This window comes from Molothrus aeneus, chromosome 9 (genome assembly GCF_037042795.1).
Source record: "Molothrus aeneus isolate 106 chromosome 9, BPBGC_Maene_1.0, whole genome shotgun sequence".
NCBI lineage: Eukaryota > Metazoa > Chordata > Aves > Passeriformes > Icteridae > Molothrus > Molothrus aeneus.
In genome coordinates this window covers 10480236-10495379 of record NC_089654.1, presented here as the reverse complement: position 1 = coordinate 10495379, position 15144 = coordinate 10480236, and the positions used below count along the sequence as shown (strand labels likewise).

The window sequence follows — 15144 nt, the reverse complement described above, 5'->3', positions numbered from 1 at the left end:
CCGGGACCCAGCTGGGGCCGGGCGCTGCCGCAGGCCCGTGGAGACAGCGGCGCCTGCGGCCTCGGGTTAGGCGGCCACGACGTGCCAGGAGCGGGACTCGAACCCGCCATGCTTCTCCCTCATCCCCGCGTGGTGCGTCCCCCAAAGCGCTCCGGGCACTTCCGGGCGCCTCTTGGCGGGAGCGGAAGCGGCGCTGCCCGGGCCGCCGTATGCGCCGCACGTCCCGGTGGCCGCGGAGCCGGCGCCGGTGGGTGCGCGGGTCCCGCTCGGAGCGGGGCGGCCGCGGCCGCGCGGGGAGCGCCGCGTCTCGCACGCCCTCCCGCGGGCCTCCCGGGATCCCCCCGCGGAGCTGCGGGCCGCGGGCGCGGCGTGCGGAACCCCCGGGACCCGCCGGGTGCAAGGCCCCGTTGTTGGGCCTGGCGGGGGGATGGGAGGCGGCCGAGGGGGGTGTGTGTCTATGTAGATATAAGTGTGTGAGTGTGCGTGTGCATGGATACGCGTGTGTGTGCGCGGATATACGTGCGTGTATGTGTATACACACGCACCCACGCGTGCTTGTATGAGTCCGGGACACCCCCGCGGGAGTTAACCCCCGACCCCCGGTTTCCCGCCCTCCCAGAGCTGGAGGGGACGGACAGGACGGCGCAGAGAAGGCCAGAGGGCAGGCGGAGACATGGCGACGGGGGCAGATGTACGGGACATCCTGGAGCTGGGAGGCGTGGAGTCAGAGAACACGGGCACCATCAACAAAAAGGACATCATCAACTCGGATAAGGTGAACTGCAGTGCCCCGAGGGGCTGCTGCGTGATTTCTAGGCACTCACTGACCTTGCATGTGGTGTTTGGGGTGAATATTGGAAGAAAGGATGAAATTAAGCGTGTACTTTCTTAGTTACCTGTGCCGTGGCATCTGGTGTGGGATTTAAGCTGGAGCTGGGTAAGCCGTGTCCTGCTGAGCTGGGCCAGGCCCCAGGACATTCTCAGCTGTCTCTAAAACTCTCATTTTGTGAAGTATCTAGCCTCAAAACAAATGGAAATAATACAACACAGTCTTGCTTTAGAAGATAGAAAATATTGTCTGACTCGACTGAATGACAGAAGTCTTCCAGCCTGTGTGGGGAAGGTGTGTGGCTGGGGTTTGGGACAACTGGGATGCATTGCCTGGGGAAATGTGGCAAGTTAGTAAGCTAAGTAAGGATGTGTGATGTGATGTGCTGCATTGCGTGTTAATGTGCTACACTATCTTCTTGTGTTCTGTGTTTTAAATTTGGGCAGGGTCATGGGTGTCCCATGTTTTGCAAGGTGTTGGGAAGGCCAACTTAAGAGTAGTTATACGATGTGGAGGTGCTTTGAAATGAGCCCAGGGAGCTGTCTGGTACAGAGATGGTCTGATTTGAAGTAAAGGCTGTGTATTTGGGGAAAAAAACAAGACAAAACTGAAACGTTTGTCTCTGAAGAGAAGCACTGTGGTTTCACTGCCCTGCTAGGGCACACAGTATAATTGATGTGATGGAAAACCAGTGAGTTTCAGTTATTTAAAGGCTGAAATGTTGAAATTGCTGGTCATGGGCTATGTTGGTGAACAGCGTCTGGTGAGCAGTCTAGTGGCTGGATTCAGCCTGAGTGTTGCCACTGAGTGTTTGGAGTTGTGAGTTCTTTGATTTAAATGTCTGTGTGTTAAGCAAAAGAGAGCCACTGGTTGCTGGCTGTCTCTTTGGAGCAGGGACCAAGATGGTTTTCTCCTCAAGTTTACTGTAACGGGAAGAGAGAGGAAGGGAAGGTGCAGTGAAAAGTTCTGGGAGGCATGCAGGAGGGATTGAACAAAACATTCTGAATTTCTACAAAGTACAGAAAAGAAGCCAAACCAAAGGTGTAAGCTGTTAGCACATGGAGAGTGCAAAGTTGCTAATAAGAGTGCAGCTCTCACTCAGGAAATAGATCTGTTCTCAATTAGAAAAGAAACAGATTGATGTCTTGAAATCACAAGAGAACCATGAAGTACTTTCCAGTCCATTAGTGACTGAGAATGTTAAAATAAAAATTACTAGGCATAAAAACATTTAAATCAGCATGACCAAGTAATTTGTTCTCAGCTCCTAAAAGGGCTGGCTGAGCTGATCTCTGGCCTTCTGATATTAACTTTTAATAAATCTGGGAACTTTGGGGGAATTCCAGAAGCCTGTGTTCGTACAGGGTGTGTGGTGACCTGTGGGTAACTGCCTTGGGTGGCCTTACATTGCTGCTGGGCAAAGTGATGGACACACTAGGAGAGAGGTGCTTGATTAGGGATGAAAAGGTGCTGATATAATGTGTATCTGTCATGTAGTTTTATGGAAAGAAGTTGTAGTCCAAGATGACAGGGACTTATTTTTTCAGTGGAATCTTGAATTTGCTTGATAAAGGTGTCTGTATGGATTTAGCACAATATATGATTCAATATTAGTTTTACTACTGAAAAATATTCTGATTTAAAATTTGGTAGTGATATAGTAATCAGGTATGTAATAGTAGTGTCTGGGGTAGTAGTTACAAAGGTGGCACAAGTTAGACCAAATGCTCAGTAAACTTTTCCCTCTTAAATGAAATGTAACTTCTTAGTGTGGCTGTTACTGTACCTACCTGAATCCAAAGCTGGTCACCTGATACCGTTGATTACTGATAAACTTGTATGTGGGTATGAGTTGTGCTGTGTCTTAGAGACCATCAATTCTGTCAAGGGTTTAGGGGCCAGGATGAGTTGTGTACACTGAATCCCTCTTATGAGGAAACTCAAAAAATTTTGTTTGCTGTGTAAATGGGAGAGCAGAATTTTGGGGACCAGAGAACTTTGGTAGGTGACACTGGGGGTTTTACCAAGGGGCTACTGCAAGGGTGTAATCACAGATGGTAAAAACTGAAGCTGCTGCAGAACAAAGTGACAAAAACTATAAAAAACTGGGAAGACATTTCTTACTCAAAAAGGTAGAGAATCACATAATTAAATGCATTAATACCTCTGAGAGAGGACAGTGCTTGCCTAGTAAGAAAAGACTTAGTGCACCAGCCCCTGCAATCTACAGCCAGATGTTCAGCTTGGAATTTAAGTGTGTTATCAGCAAGAGCAAATGTGGGTACTGGTCAGCCCTATCATTGAAAGTGGGTACATTTTGTCTGTCAGTGTCTTCCAGCAGGAATAGGCACTTTCCTGGAGAAATTCAAGGTGTCTAAAACCAGATAAAAGTAAAAACCATCACAGGGCACCAGATTATACAGTTTTAATGTTCCCTCAAGAATTTCTACTTCTGAATCTAAAGTGCAATTTTTTTGTTTCAGAAAAAATCCAAGAAATCCTCAGAGACATTGACGTTTAAGAGGCCAGAAGGAATGCACCGAGAAGTTTATGCACTTCTCTATTCTGACAAAAAGTAAGAGCACATGGTCATCTGTGCAGGTTGTGGGGTGGCCTGGGCTTTTGGTGGCAGGGCAGCATCCTCTTGAAGCCAGGGGCAGTCTTGCTTCTCAGATTGATTCCCCTTTGTGCTCAGCCCATGCTTGTGCCCTTCTCTTATTCATGGACAGTGTCTGTTTTCCCTCTTCTAAATTTGAGGGGTTTGCTTGGTATAGTAAATTAATTAGATACAGGCAAAACAGTCTAATGCAGACAAACCAGTGCTCTTAGCCTTTGTATCTAATTCTTTCTTAATCTCAACTGGGAATAGCAGCTGCTTTTACATCTGCAAAAAGAGTTCTGAGCCTGAAATCTCTTTGAGTTTGTCTTGGACTGCTCCTTTCTTCTCATCACCAGCTCCTTTCTTCTCGTCACTTTTCTCCCCCACAGGGATGCACCTCCGCTGCTGCCAAGTGATACAACTCAGGGTTATCGAACAGTCAAAGCAAAACTGGGCTCCAAGAAAGTCCGGCCTTGGAAGTGGATGCCTTTCACCAACCCAGCGAGGAAAGATGGAGCCATGTTCTACCACTGGAGGAGGGCAGCAGAGGAAGGGAAGGATTACCCTTTTGCCAGATTTAATAAAGTAAGTGGGAGCACTTTCAAACAAAAGCATATAAGCAGCAGCTGGAAAATACCCTTCAGTCAGTTTCTTGGCTGTCCAGACAGGAAGTTGATTCTTTCAACACGTGAAGGTTGAGTTAGATTTGGTAATTGCCTTTTGAATTGCAGCATGACCTGCAAACATGTGACCATGGACTGATGTCTCCAAATCATTCAGGCAGAGCAGGCTTTGTATGTGGTCAAAGCTTGGTAGAGACCCCGGTGTTTCAGGTGTGCAGCCATGGATTTGGTGAGGAGGACTCGTGATCTACCTCTGTTCCTGACCAACATCCTCCCCGTGATTACAGACTCAGGGTAGTAAAAGGTGTTCTATTCTGAGTGAGACATAAAAGTCAGAAATCTTGCTATTTTGCTCAGTATGAAAAAAATGGCTTGAGCTTCATGGCCAAAAAGGTGGCTTGGAACCTCTTGGCCAGATTCCAGCACAGATGCTGAATTACTTTTGTGTTCCCTCTGAAATTGCTCTCGTGGTATCAGTGTGGTGCAGTCCCCTGTTCTTTGCATCTTACATTAAATTGTCACAATGTGTTGTTGTAATCTCCTGCTGTCTTTTGTCCCAGATGTATCTGCTTTGAGTGGCTGCGCCTTTTATGTGTATGCACAAAGAAAACTACATCAAGATTTATACTTCAAAGTCAGGACCTCCAAAGTTAGGAAGGAGCAGAGTTAGGGTGCTTCCATAATGTAATTTCACTCCCTTCATGATGCAAATATGAAAGAGTGAGAAAACCGTGTGCTAACACAATTCCACAAAAGCTCTGCTTGTGTGTAACCGTATACAATATTTTAAGTTTGTAACCCACAGAGCATCAGCTCTAACAAAGCTTGGCTTCCTGCAGAGTTAAGTGGTTGGTTGACCTTATATGTTAGAAGGCTCCAGCTCTGACTGATGCTTTTCCTGTAGCTGGGACATTGGTAAGAGCCTCCTGTGGTATCTCTTCTCTGATGTCTGGGGTGGAAGTCTGAAGTATGACTCACTTAGTCGAGGCACCTACCTAGCTGTCTGAGTGAAACTTTGTGAGGCTAATTGTCTCTAAGACTCTACTGCTGGAACTGGTTTTGGCTGAGTTCAACTGAGTTTATCAGAGGGGGCCACACATCACATCTGGGTGTTTTAATTATATGATTCTTGTTTCCTTTATCAGGTACTGTGAGCTGACAGACAGAAGAGCCTTCAGCAAGGCTGTAACCTTTAGATTAGTGGTACAGACCTCTGCCATCTGCAAATGCACAATTACATAATATCAGGAGCAAGTTGTTACCCTTATGGTGCTGTAGTTGAGAAAGTTGAAGGCACTCATGAAGAGTTTTGCAGATACTTGCTTTATCAGAGGAAATTTACTTACTTTTCCAGACTCTTATGGGTTTCTTCTCACATACTTGATACCTCTGCCTGAATCTTTCTCTCCCCTTGGCATGAGCCTGTTTTTCTGTGTAGACTGTCCTGTTGGTCACTCAAGCTCTTTAACCAAGCTCCTGTGTCACTGCTCAGTTGCTTTCCCTTTTCTCTCTGCTTCCAGTCTCCAATACAATTCCCTCCTCTTTGTTGTGAGATCCAAAATGTGAACTTGGGTTTCACCATGTATACTGAGCCTTGTTTCAGGCTGTGAAATAGGAATATAGAAGCAGCTTTGCTGGTGTCAGAGCAAAGCCCTCTCTCAGCCAATACTGTTTTTTTTTGACTACCATCAGTAAAGGCTTAGTGAAAGAGTATGAGGATGGGGCAAATACATATTTTCCTATTTTCTGGTGGTCTTTAGCTTAAGGATTTCTTAATTTGAAGTTTGTGTTTAATAATTCTTGCTAGGTACATTCAGGGCAGAAAGCTGCTTCATGAGTAACCCATGCTAATGAGTTCTTCAGGTTAATTTTCTGTGGTGTGCAAAGGTGCTTTCCTCTGTTCATTTCAAACTGCTGCCTTGAGGTTTAGTCCCTCGGAGATCTTGTGTTACATGATGAAGAAAATTGTCCTTGCTGTGTACTGTGTTCTCTGTAATGTGACATGCCCTCCTGTGCACTCTCTTGTTCTCAAATATCCTTTCTTCTGAAATGTGTGGACTAGGAGTGAGTGTTCCACTTATGAGAGCATGGTGGATTTATGTGGGCTGTTTTTCTCTATTTCTCTCATAAGTTTTACTGTTCAGTTTGAATTTTTACCTCTGTTAAGCATTGTGATGATGTTTTCACAGAGCTGTCTTCTGGCTCCAGGATCCTGAGCAGTTTCAGCTAATTTAATACTCATAATTTTCTGAATTTATAGTGGGAAATGTTGGACTGCAAGAGGTTTTCTGGGCTATTGAATCCTCCTCTTGGCTCTTTCAGGTCCTCCCACAATCCAGTCCCTTTCATAAACTGATCAAGTTCCTTTTGAATAGCACTTGACTTTTCCTGCCCCTGTGCTTCCTTGGAAAGCTCTTCTAGGCTGTCTTTCCTCCATTTCATTTCCAGGTTAAATTTTCCGTGTTAAATTGGCATTTCTTTGCAAGTCAATTTCTTTGTTCTTATTTCAGTTGTTCTTTTCTTCCCATGAGTATTCCTTTCATTTCATCTAGCATACTTGAAGCTTGCAGTCAGATTCTCCTTCAGACTTCCTTTGCTAGGCTGTGTTCTCTTCCAGTCTGCTCTAGGAAGACAGGCTCACCACCCCATTACTCATGCTCTTCTCTGTACTTGTTTCCATTTCAGTGCATCTCTCCTGACCAGGGACCAGTAGTGTTGGAGTTGGTATTCCTGCCAGTATTCTTGTTGTGCAGTTGAAACACTGCCAGTTTCTGCTGGAAATCCCTCTCTGGGGATCATATTTGCCTTTTCATGGTTATATTGCATTTGAATGTATTGTCAGCCCATCATTGGCTCAAGCTTTCCATCTGTTCCCATCTTCTGATTTCTTTCAGGGGTTCTCACCTGAGCAGCCATGAATGAGGCTGAGGAAGTGTTTTGGAAGTATCTTTGCTCTTGTCACATTCTCTTGTCTACTGAGGCATCTGCCACCTTCCCTTCTATCCACTGCAGAGGGCCCTGCTGGCTCTTCTCATGTGTGTGTGTGCTCCTCTAGAAATTATTTTGTTTCATGATGTGCATGGGACATCCTTACAGTGTCTGGTAAGATGGCTTTGCTCCTGGTGGAGGTGGTACTTGAAGGTTGAGGTTCAGTGCATCCCCAAGAGATCTGCTTCACCTTTGAGTTTCTGTGTCTAAGTGATACAGGAAGGGCAGTAGACCTAAAGAAGCTGTTACTAGGAGGCTCAGAAAGGCCCCTGTGAGCTGTAGGGAGTTCATGAGGATGACTTTCCTGATGACAGGACACAAAACCACAGAGGTGTTGAAGCACACCTGCTTACATGCACACTGTTTTCTTCTGGAGGCAGGACCTCCTCAGGCTGAGCAAAGTTTTGCTGCAGGAGGGAGTGAGAGGCAATAAGGGAGGAAATCACAGGGTTATTTACACTTTTGCTTTACCACATGCTAGGATTTCCCCTAATGTAGTAAGTATTTTTACTGTTTCTTTAGTACTCATGTGACACTTGTGCTCTGGGGACAGGAGTGTGGGCTTGGTCCTTTAGGCACCTGGGACACTGTGAGAGTTGGACTGTCATTTGGCTCTGTCATTCTGCTGGGGAAAAGATCTATGGGGAAGGGAGGGACAAAGTTATCTGCCAAGTTTATGGCCTTCAGTTGTGCAGTACACAGTCTTTCAGATCTTCATGATACTGTCTGCACCAAACATGAAAGAAGTAGTCTGAGTATCAAAGCAGAAGGTGTGCTAAAGGCTGGGGATTACTGCCCCTTGCCTTTCCTGTTCTTCCTGTACAAGTGAGCATGTCCGAGCCTAAGAGTCAAATGTCAGAGCACTTTGTGCCAAGGTATTGGTTTTGCTGTATGGGAGGAATGCAGGGAGGCTGGCTGAATCTTGGTTTCACTGTCATGTTACCCTGAAATTTTGAAACCCATAGTCAGGATGTGGGTTGCTGACCTCTGCCTGTATAAACCATGTGAAATAGGTTTCAGCCTCCTAGGCAGTAGTTCCTGGTAGGCTTCCCTGAATGTCACATTATGGCCTTGGGATCACACATTGCTCCACTTCAAGTCCTCTGCCTGCTCATCATGTTTCCTATCTGGACTCATTGCTCAGGGTCCTGGCAGCCCCTTCCTGTCAGTGCTGTGCTCATGCTCTTGGCTCAGGTATGTTGGCAGTGAGGAGGGCAGTGCTGCAGGAGCGCTCCCATGGTTTTCTCTCTCTCCACAGACAGTGCAGGTTCCTGTTTCTCTCTCTCCACAGACAGTGCAGGTTCCTGTGTACTCAGAGCAGGAGTACCAGATGTATCTCCACGATGATGCGTGGACCAAAGCTGAGACAGACCATCTCTTCGACCTGGCTCGGCGCTTTGATCTGCGCTTCGTAGTCATTCACGACCGCTACGATCACCAGCAGTTCAAGGTGAGTCCTGGTGGCCAAGCAACCTGCTGCTATGGCATGTGCAGGGTTTTCTGCACTCGAAAGACCAAATTACCCTTTATATCAACTTAATTAGGGGAAAATAATGAATTATTGGCAGCAAGGAATATTGAATTTCCAGCACAAGGCATTGCTGTTTGCTTTGTTTGTAATTAAATCCACTGTGACTTGTTCTCATTCCCTGTTGTGTTTTATTAGAAAGTTGGAAGGTTTGCACCTGCCAGGAGAACAGTTCGTTGTTCCTTGAAGACAAGGCAGCTGGGGAGTTTATTTGAGCAGGCTAGGTGTTCTGTATTTCAGTCTAGGCCATTGGAGAAGGATCTACCAAAACTGTGGGGGCTGGGACTTCTCCCTGGTGCTGCTCCTGACTTGTGGTCTGACGTGGTGCAGGTTTCCATCATTTCTGCTGTGAAACAGGGACCGTCAGTGGTCTGAAATTGCAGCCCTGGTGTCATGATTGCTCATCTACTATACTGGTTCCATGCCTCCTGGTGACATAGGGAATGATGTGACATCTACAGAACACCTCCTTGTTATCCTCTGAAATGCTCACATGAAGAGCAAAGTAAAATAACAAGAGTATGCCCAGCTAAGCAGCCCAAACATGTTTTGGGCTTGGGTTAATGGAACACAGCTCAGACTTCATGAAATGATAGGCAGTGAATTGATGCTGCTGATACTCTGGCTGTGATTTGAATGACCATTATCTAGAGCAACTCGGAGACCTGCACACTTGTTGCAATTTCCTGCTTGCAGGCTTTCTCTTCTCAATTCTCCTTGCATCCTTTTATCTTCACTGCTTGGGATGCTCCACTGCTGTATTGTTTCTGAACCCTCAGCACTGTTGGATCTTTTGGTGGGTATTTTTAGAGCAGTAGCTATGAACCCCTGGCAGTTAATTCATGCAGCTCACTGAGAAGCTCCTCCTTCCCTGTCATTCCCCTGGCACTGCAAGGGTCCCTCTAGGCCTTCCTCCCAGGCACTGTCTTGTACTGTATGTGACATCCTTGCGGTCCTTAGGTGGCTACTGCACAAGGTTTTGCTTAGTTCTTCCATAATGTTGTCATCCTGTGATGTCTTCCACAGAAAAGGTCAGTGGAGGATCTGAAGGAACGGTATTACCACATTTGTGCCAAGCTGGCAAACATTCGTGCAGCTCCCGGCACAGACCTAAAAATCCCAGTCTTTGATGCTGGCCATGAGAGACGAAGGAAGGAACAGCTGGAAAGGCTTTACAATAGGACACCAGAGCAGGTAACTTGGGGAAGAGAGCATCACTTCTCCAGAAGATTGATAGGTTGAATCAGGAGGTGTATGATGCAGGCCAGAGGGTGGGAAAGGTAAAGAAGGGCTGGACAAGAAAAAAGCAACACCTGAGTACAGCTTTTGTTGTTGGGTTAATGTCTGTTTAAGGAGTTTAAAAGGACAATCATTGAGAAACCTGACTATCCAGGAGAAAGGCCTACATGAACAGAGTAATGGTCTGACCTTCTCAGTGACACTGACTGTAGTAGTCCTCTGATAGAAGCAAATTCTCAATGTTGTCATGAGTACCAGAGTCTCGTGGAGAGAGAATTATTTATTTGAGAGTAAAATCTTTCCAGAAAGCATCAAAGACTAAATCTACATGCTTAGTTCTTCTCTATGTTGAAGCTATGTAAGGGTCCTACAGTTCAGAGATTAAGAAAGTATGTTCTCCATCAGCTGGGAGAGAGCATCAGTTCCAGTTTTCAGTTAGTTCCCTCCAAGGACAAGTTCATATGTGACTTACTCTGCTTCTTCACCCCACTGACAGGTGTCAGTACTAGGCATAGCTGCTCTAGGTTCTATATGCTATGACTGGGGAGGGGAGGTTTTTTCTTTTCACAGCACTGTATTTGCAACTACAACATATTTGGGCTTTTTAACCCTTCTGTGCTTTTGATCTCTGGAAGATGGGATTAGTAATTTATGGATTGTTGAAGGGTGCATCATAAATGTTGTGGTGCAGTACCTGCCAGATTGTAGAGTGGCATTGCCGTGGGTGCAGGGTAAGGTTATAGAGTGTAACATGCTCTACAAATCCAAGAAGTTAGGCAGGAGCATAAAATCATTCCCGGGCTGGCCCAGGGCAGAGCTGCTATCGGTAGATGGCCCCCTTGCCTTGCCAGGCCTCCTCTGCTCTCTGACTGCCCTGACGTGCTCTGGTCTGCAGGTGGCAGAAGAAGAATACCTCATCCAGGAGCTCCGTAAAATTGAAACCAGGAAGAAAGAGAGAGAAAAGAGAACCCAAGACCTGCAGAAGCTCATCACAGCTGCTGACACCACCACTGAGCAGAGGCGTGCTGAGCGCAAGGCTCCCAAGAAGAAGCTGCCACAGAAGAAGGAGACAGAGAAGCCTGTAAACATTTATCTTTTTTTTCCCCTTTACCCTGTTTATGCTGTGGCTGGGTAACGTTTTCTGCAGCAGTCCTGTGGGAATCAGGCCCTTTCTGGGTGGTGGGAGTAACTGCTGGCTGCCTTCTGGCAGATGTTTTTTGGTTACATCTTTGGAAGGCAGATTGGTGTAAGGCAGCCATTGTCTGAGTCCCCTGGTGTGCTCTCAGTCTTTCTCCCATTTGAAAAATGCTGGTTTAAGTCCTGTTTATCTTTCCCTGCCTGAGAAAAGGGATGAAAATGCCAACTGTTAATGCATCATGGCAAGGAGAAGCATCTGTCTCCCTGCTTCTTCCAAGCATGTTCCGTTACTGCTGTGTAGGGTTGGCCCACAAACCCATTGTCTTTCACCTGCCTTATTTTTCTAGTTCAAGTTTTCCTTTTGTCCCCAGCTCCTGGATCTCAGCAGCATCTCCCCAAGCTTGGTACATGCCTCTCTCCTGATCCTCAGCTGTGATCAGAGCAGCCCTGCTGTAGGACTCTTGTATTCTGGGAGCTATTGCTATTTCTCCGTGAGCTGAGCTGCAGTCTAAGGAGCCCAGAACACAGCTTTCACTTCACAGCTACCTCAGCTTCCCTTACTGGAAAGAGGTGGACAGCATGGACTGATCTAAATTCAGCACCTTCAGTAGGAAAGGGCTGTTAAAAAAATCTAGATGTTTCCAGTGAGTCCCTCAGAATGCCTGTCCCTTCACCTTGTGGACAGAGAGTACTTGAGTAATTTTTCTCTAGAAGATTCTGTACAGAGAGCAGGGAGAAGCAGTGAATTCTAGACAGTTATTGCTTGAAGTGTGCCTGATGGCCACCACTTCCTCAAAACACTCTTCTGGTGTGTCGTGCCCCATGTGTGTCCCTGCTGTGTGATGAATATAATACCACTGGGCACCTTCTGCATTGAATTCCCCAAAGGGTTGTTCTGGGAAAGCTCAGCCATGGTTGGCATATCTCCCTGTAAAGAAGGCAGTTTGTCACTGGTGGGAATGAACAAAAAGGGGCTAGAGAATGGGGCTGGAAAGATGCTGAGGATGCCAAGGCAAGGGAGTCCACCCCTAAACGTTGTCTAGGACCTGTCTGCAGGCATGTAGTGCATAGGCACACCAGGGTGGGCAGAGAAGCAGTTTCTCTTGTTGCAGTAGCATCATTTCATCCATGACAGAGTCCATTAGGAGTCAATTACCAACTATAGCCAGGAAATGTTAAGAAAAAAATTGCATTTTAACTAAGAATTTGAATCGGGAGCTGCATCAGCATCATTTCAACAAAGGAAAATCATTTAGCAAAGAGTCAATTGAGGTTGAAGCGTTTACAGCATGTACAGGCTGTACAGGCACATGAGGCAAAAGAACCCATTTAATTGCTTATTGCTGAATGCAAGTCAGAGTTGGCTTGGCTGAGGCAGTGATGCTGATTTCCCCACACTGCTTGTGTCAGGGTGTTCAGCAACAGGCTGAGGGGCAGAGTTCAGGGAGTTTGGAAGCCAGCCTTTGTGCAAAGGAAGCAGACAGGATTGGTTTTTGATTGCAGCCTTGTTTGTCTCTAATAAGGCAAGCAGGGAGGCTGTATCCTTCCAAAGATCACTTTGATCTCTACAAGTTCATTAGCCCTGTTGGTAGTTAGATAATACTTTTTCCTTCATGGTCATGTTTAGGAACCTTTTCCAATGTCCTCTCTTTATTGGACAGACAACAGATAACTGAAATAATCTTAATGCCTGGCCATGCGGAGTGGTTTGCAGGGTGCCACCTCAAGACCAAGACCTAGAGATAGCTGATAGGGATGTGAGAGTTATTGGCAGGGAACTTGAGAAATTGAGTCACTGTCCTTCAGCATCTCTTATGATCTTGGGGCATCCCTGGCTGTCTCAGCCCTGTCTGGAACAAAGAAAGAGCAAGCTGCAGAGCCTCTCTGCAGAGAAATCTGGGTGCAGCAAGGCAAATGCTGTTTCCAGAGAAATGGGGAGATTTGAGGTGACTTGGTTTTGGAAAAACACAATTGTGCATGTGTTTTGCAGAGGTTGTGGCTATTCTTAGCCTGAATCATAAGTATTGCTGATCCATTCAGGGGAACCCAAACAATTCACTGCACAGATAGCTTGGTTTAATAGTTTAAAAGTCTGCTCACCTTTTGCTTTCCTCATCAGCATAGATTTTTAAGGGATTGTATTTATTTTTTTCCATTTCATTGAAATGCAACTATATGCTCTACTGTTAGCAGCAGAAACATGGAAGTTTGCTGCATTTTAATGCTGTACTTAAAATATGAAGAAAGAAAGAAAACTGTCTAATGAGTGGACAAATGGCAAAACATGTATGAACAGCAGGCCTCCCTGGGAGGGGGCAGTCCTTGCATCCTCATTAGTGGCCTCAGGTCTGTACAGATCAGAGGTTTCTCAGCTCATTCCTTTGAGAGTTTACAGTCAAAAGGCAAGATTTAGGGAAGTCCTGGGCTGTTTTGATCAGTGAAATGGGTCAAATTTGAATGAGCATGATACTGTGCAAATATGTATAAATACCATGTGGGGTCAGGGTTTCTGTGTGGGTGGATGTAAGTCTCTGTGCAGAGCAGTGCATTTAAACCAACTGACTAAAAATGTTTGAGCTTTCCAAAGATGCTTTGAGTAGTTTTCTCAATGAATTGCTTGGGATTTTCCCACTGAATCCCATTGCCTGGGATTTTCCTCTTGCCTCAGCTCTGACATGTGGCCATGGCAGGTGGTTCTCTGTCATAGGAAATGGTGTTTCCCCTTCAGATAGTCTCTATATGAAATGTTGTGTTTCTTGTGTTTCCTCCATCAACACATCCTGTTTCAATCTCTTTCAGGCTGTTCCTGAGACTGCTGGCATCAAGTTTCCTGACTTCAAATCTGCAGGTGTCACGCTGCGGAGCCAGAGGGTAGGTTCTTGTCCTGTTCCCATGGGACCTCTGTTAATGTCTTTCACTTTGCCTGGCTCTCTCCTCATCCTTTTATAGCTAAAGAAAGTCAAGTTCTTGCCTCTAAAATAAGAAAGGAATTCTTTAAATGTGGAGACTCAGAAACCTGGAATGCTGGCTCTGTGGAAGCCAACTCATTGCCTTGCAGAGGCACCTGAACTTGCTGGTGTTTGTCACTAGTGTGCCTGCTCTGCTGTTAGACACCTGTGACAGAACCAAGTGGAGCTCTCTAGTCCAAACAGAGCTCACAGCCAGAACTAATGGGCCTCTTGGAGCATGTGTGTTGCTAGCTGAGAGGTTCTTTTGGAGTAGTTTGGGCTGGAAAGGACCTTAAAATCATCTAGTTAAGATGATTAAGAACTGCATGTTCAGGTTGTGTCTTGAAAAAAACCAGGAACACATAAACATAGAATTTTTAGCTTTTCTGTTTACATTATCTTAGAAGATATTTTTTGGAAAAGCCCCAGTGTTCAGTCTGTTGCAGAGATACTCCTGAGTAAAGAACTTTCTTGCTGTTTTTGTAGTGCTTTCTTATATCAGCAAGACTTGACACCTGCCTCTTTGCCACAGGTTTTGGGATATCAAGTAACTTAAACCTGCTCAGTCAACTGAATGTTTTCAGAGAAGTTTTGATATCAAAATCCTGTGTGCCTATACAAGTACTTTTTGCTTTTTTCCTAGCCAAAAAAAAAAAAAAAATTTTAAATTGCTTTACTATAGCAAAGTTGGATAAGTACATTCCTTGCCTGGCATCCTCACTTAGCATAATAAATTTAAAATACTGTTTTTATGGAATGTTCTTTTGATATCAGACTGGTTTCAGATCTTGCTGGCTGTTAATAGAAATGTGTTTAGGATAATGCTGCTTTGATGTACTGGTGCATGTGTGTGAGAGGTAGGATGCCTCAGCAGGGTCACTGCTGAGGGGCCCCTTCAGTATACCAGTGCCACCATCTGCAGGATACGTGTTTGAGTGAGGGGCTACAGCCTTGAGGAAATCACAGTCCAGAGACAAGCAAGATTGCAGTGCAGGTGTTGAGATTTATTGAGATGTGGCAGATGTGTTCTCCAGCACTAAGATAAATAGAGTAATTTATGGAGATTGATTTGGATTTTGAAAACTAATAAGTAACGGTTGATCTTTTCTATTTTTTTTTTACCCCCTCTGGAAGAGAAGCTGAGCAATAATGTATCAGTGATGGAACCATCTGGCAAAGCCAGCAGCCTTTTTGTGTGCCAGACAGGCAACTCAAATCCCAGCCTTCATGAAAATGGGTGCTACTTGCTTTTA

General features: G+C 45.6%; 1 protein-coding gene across 1 annotated transcript in view; it reads left to right on the top strand.

The window, feature by feature from the left end:
• The first annotated feature begins 201 nt into the window (after positions 1-201).
• DMAP1 (DNA methyltransferase 1 associated protein 1) overlaps positions 202-15144 on the top strand; it is a 29996-nt gene continuing 15053 nt past the window's right edge. Inside the window, exons 1-8 of the mRNA XM_066556028.1 lie at positions 202-247; positions 620-775; positions 3313-3404; positions 3818-4013; positions 8331-8489; positions 9594-9761; positions 10702-10887; positions 13743-13814. Of these exons, the coding sequence (XP_066412125.1) occupies positions 674-775; positions 3313-3404; positions 3818-4013; positions 8331-8489; positions 9594-9761; positions 10702-10887; positions 13743-13814 (975 nt within the window). The 5' untranslated portion in view covers positions 202-247; positions 620-673. The remainder of the gene's footprint in view (positions 248-619; positions 776-3312; positions 3405-3817; positions 4014-8330; positions 8490-9593; positions 9762-10701; positions 10888-13742; positions 13815-15144) is intronic.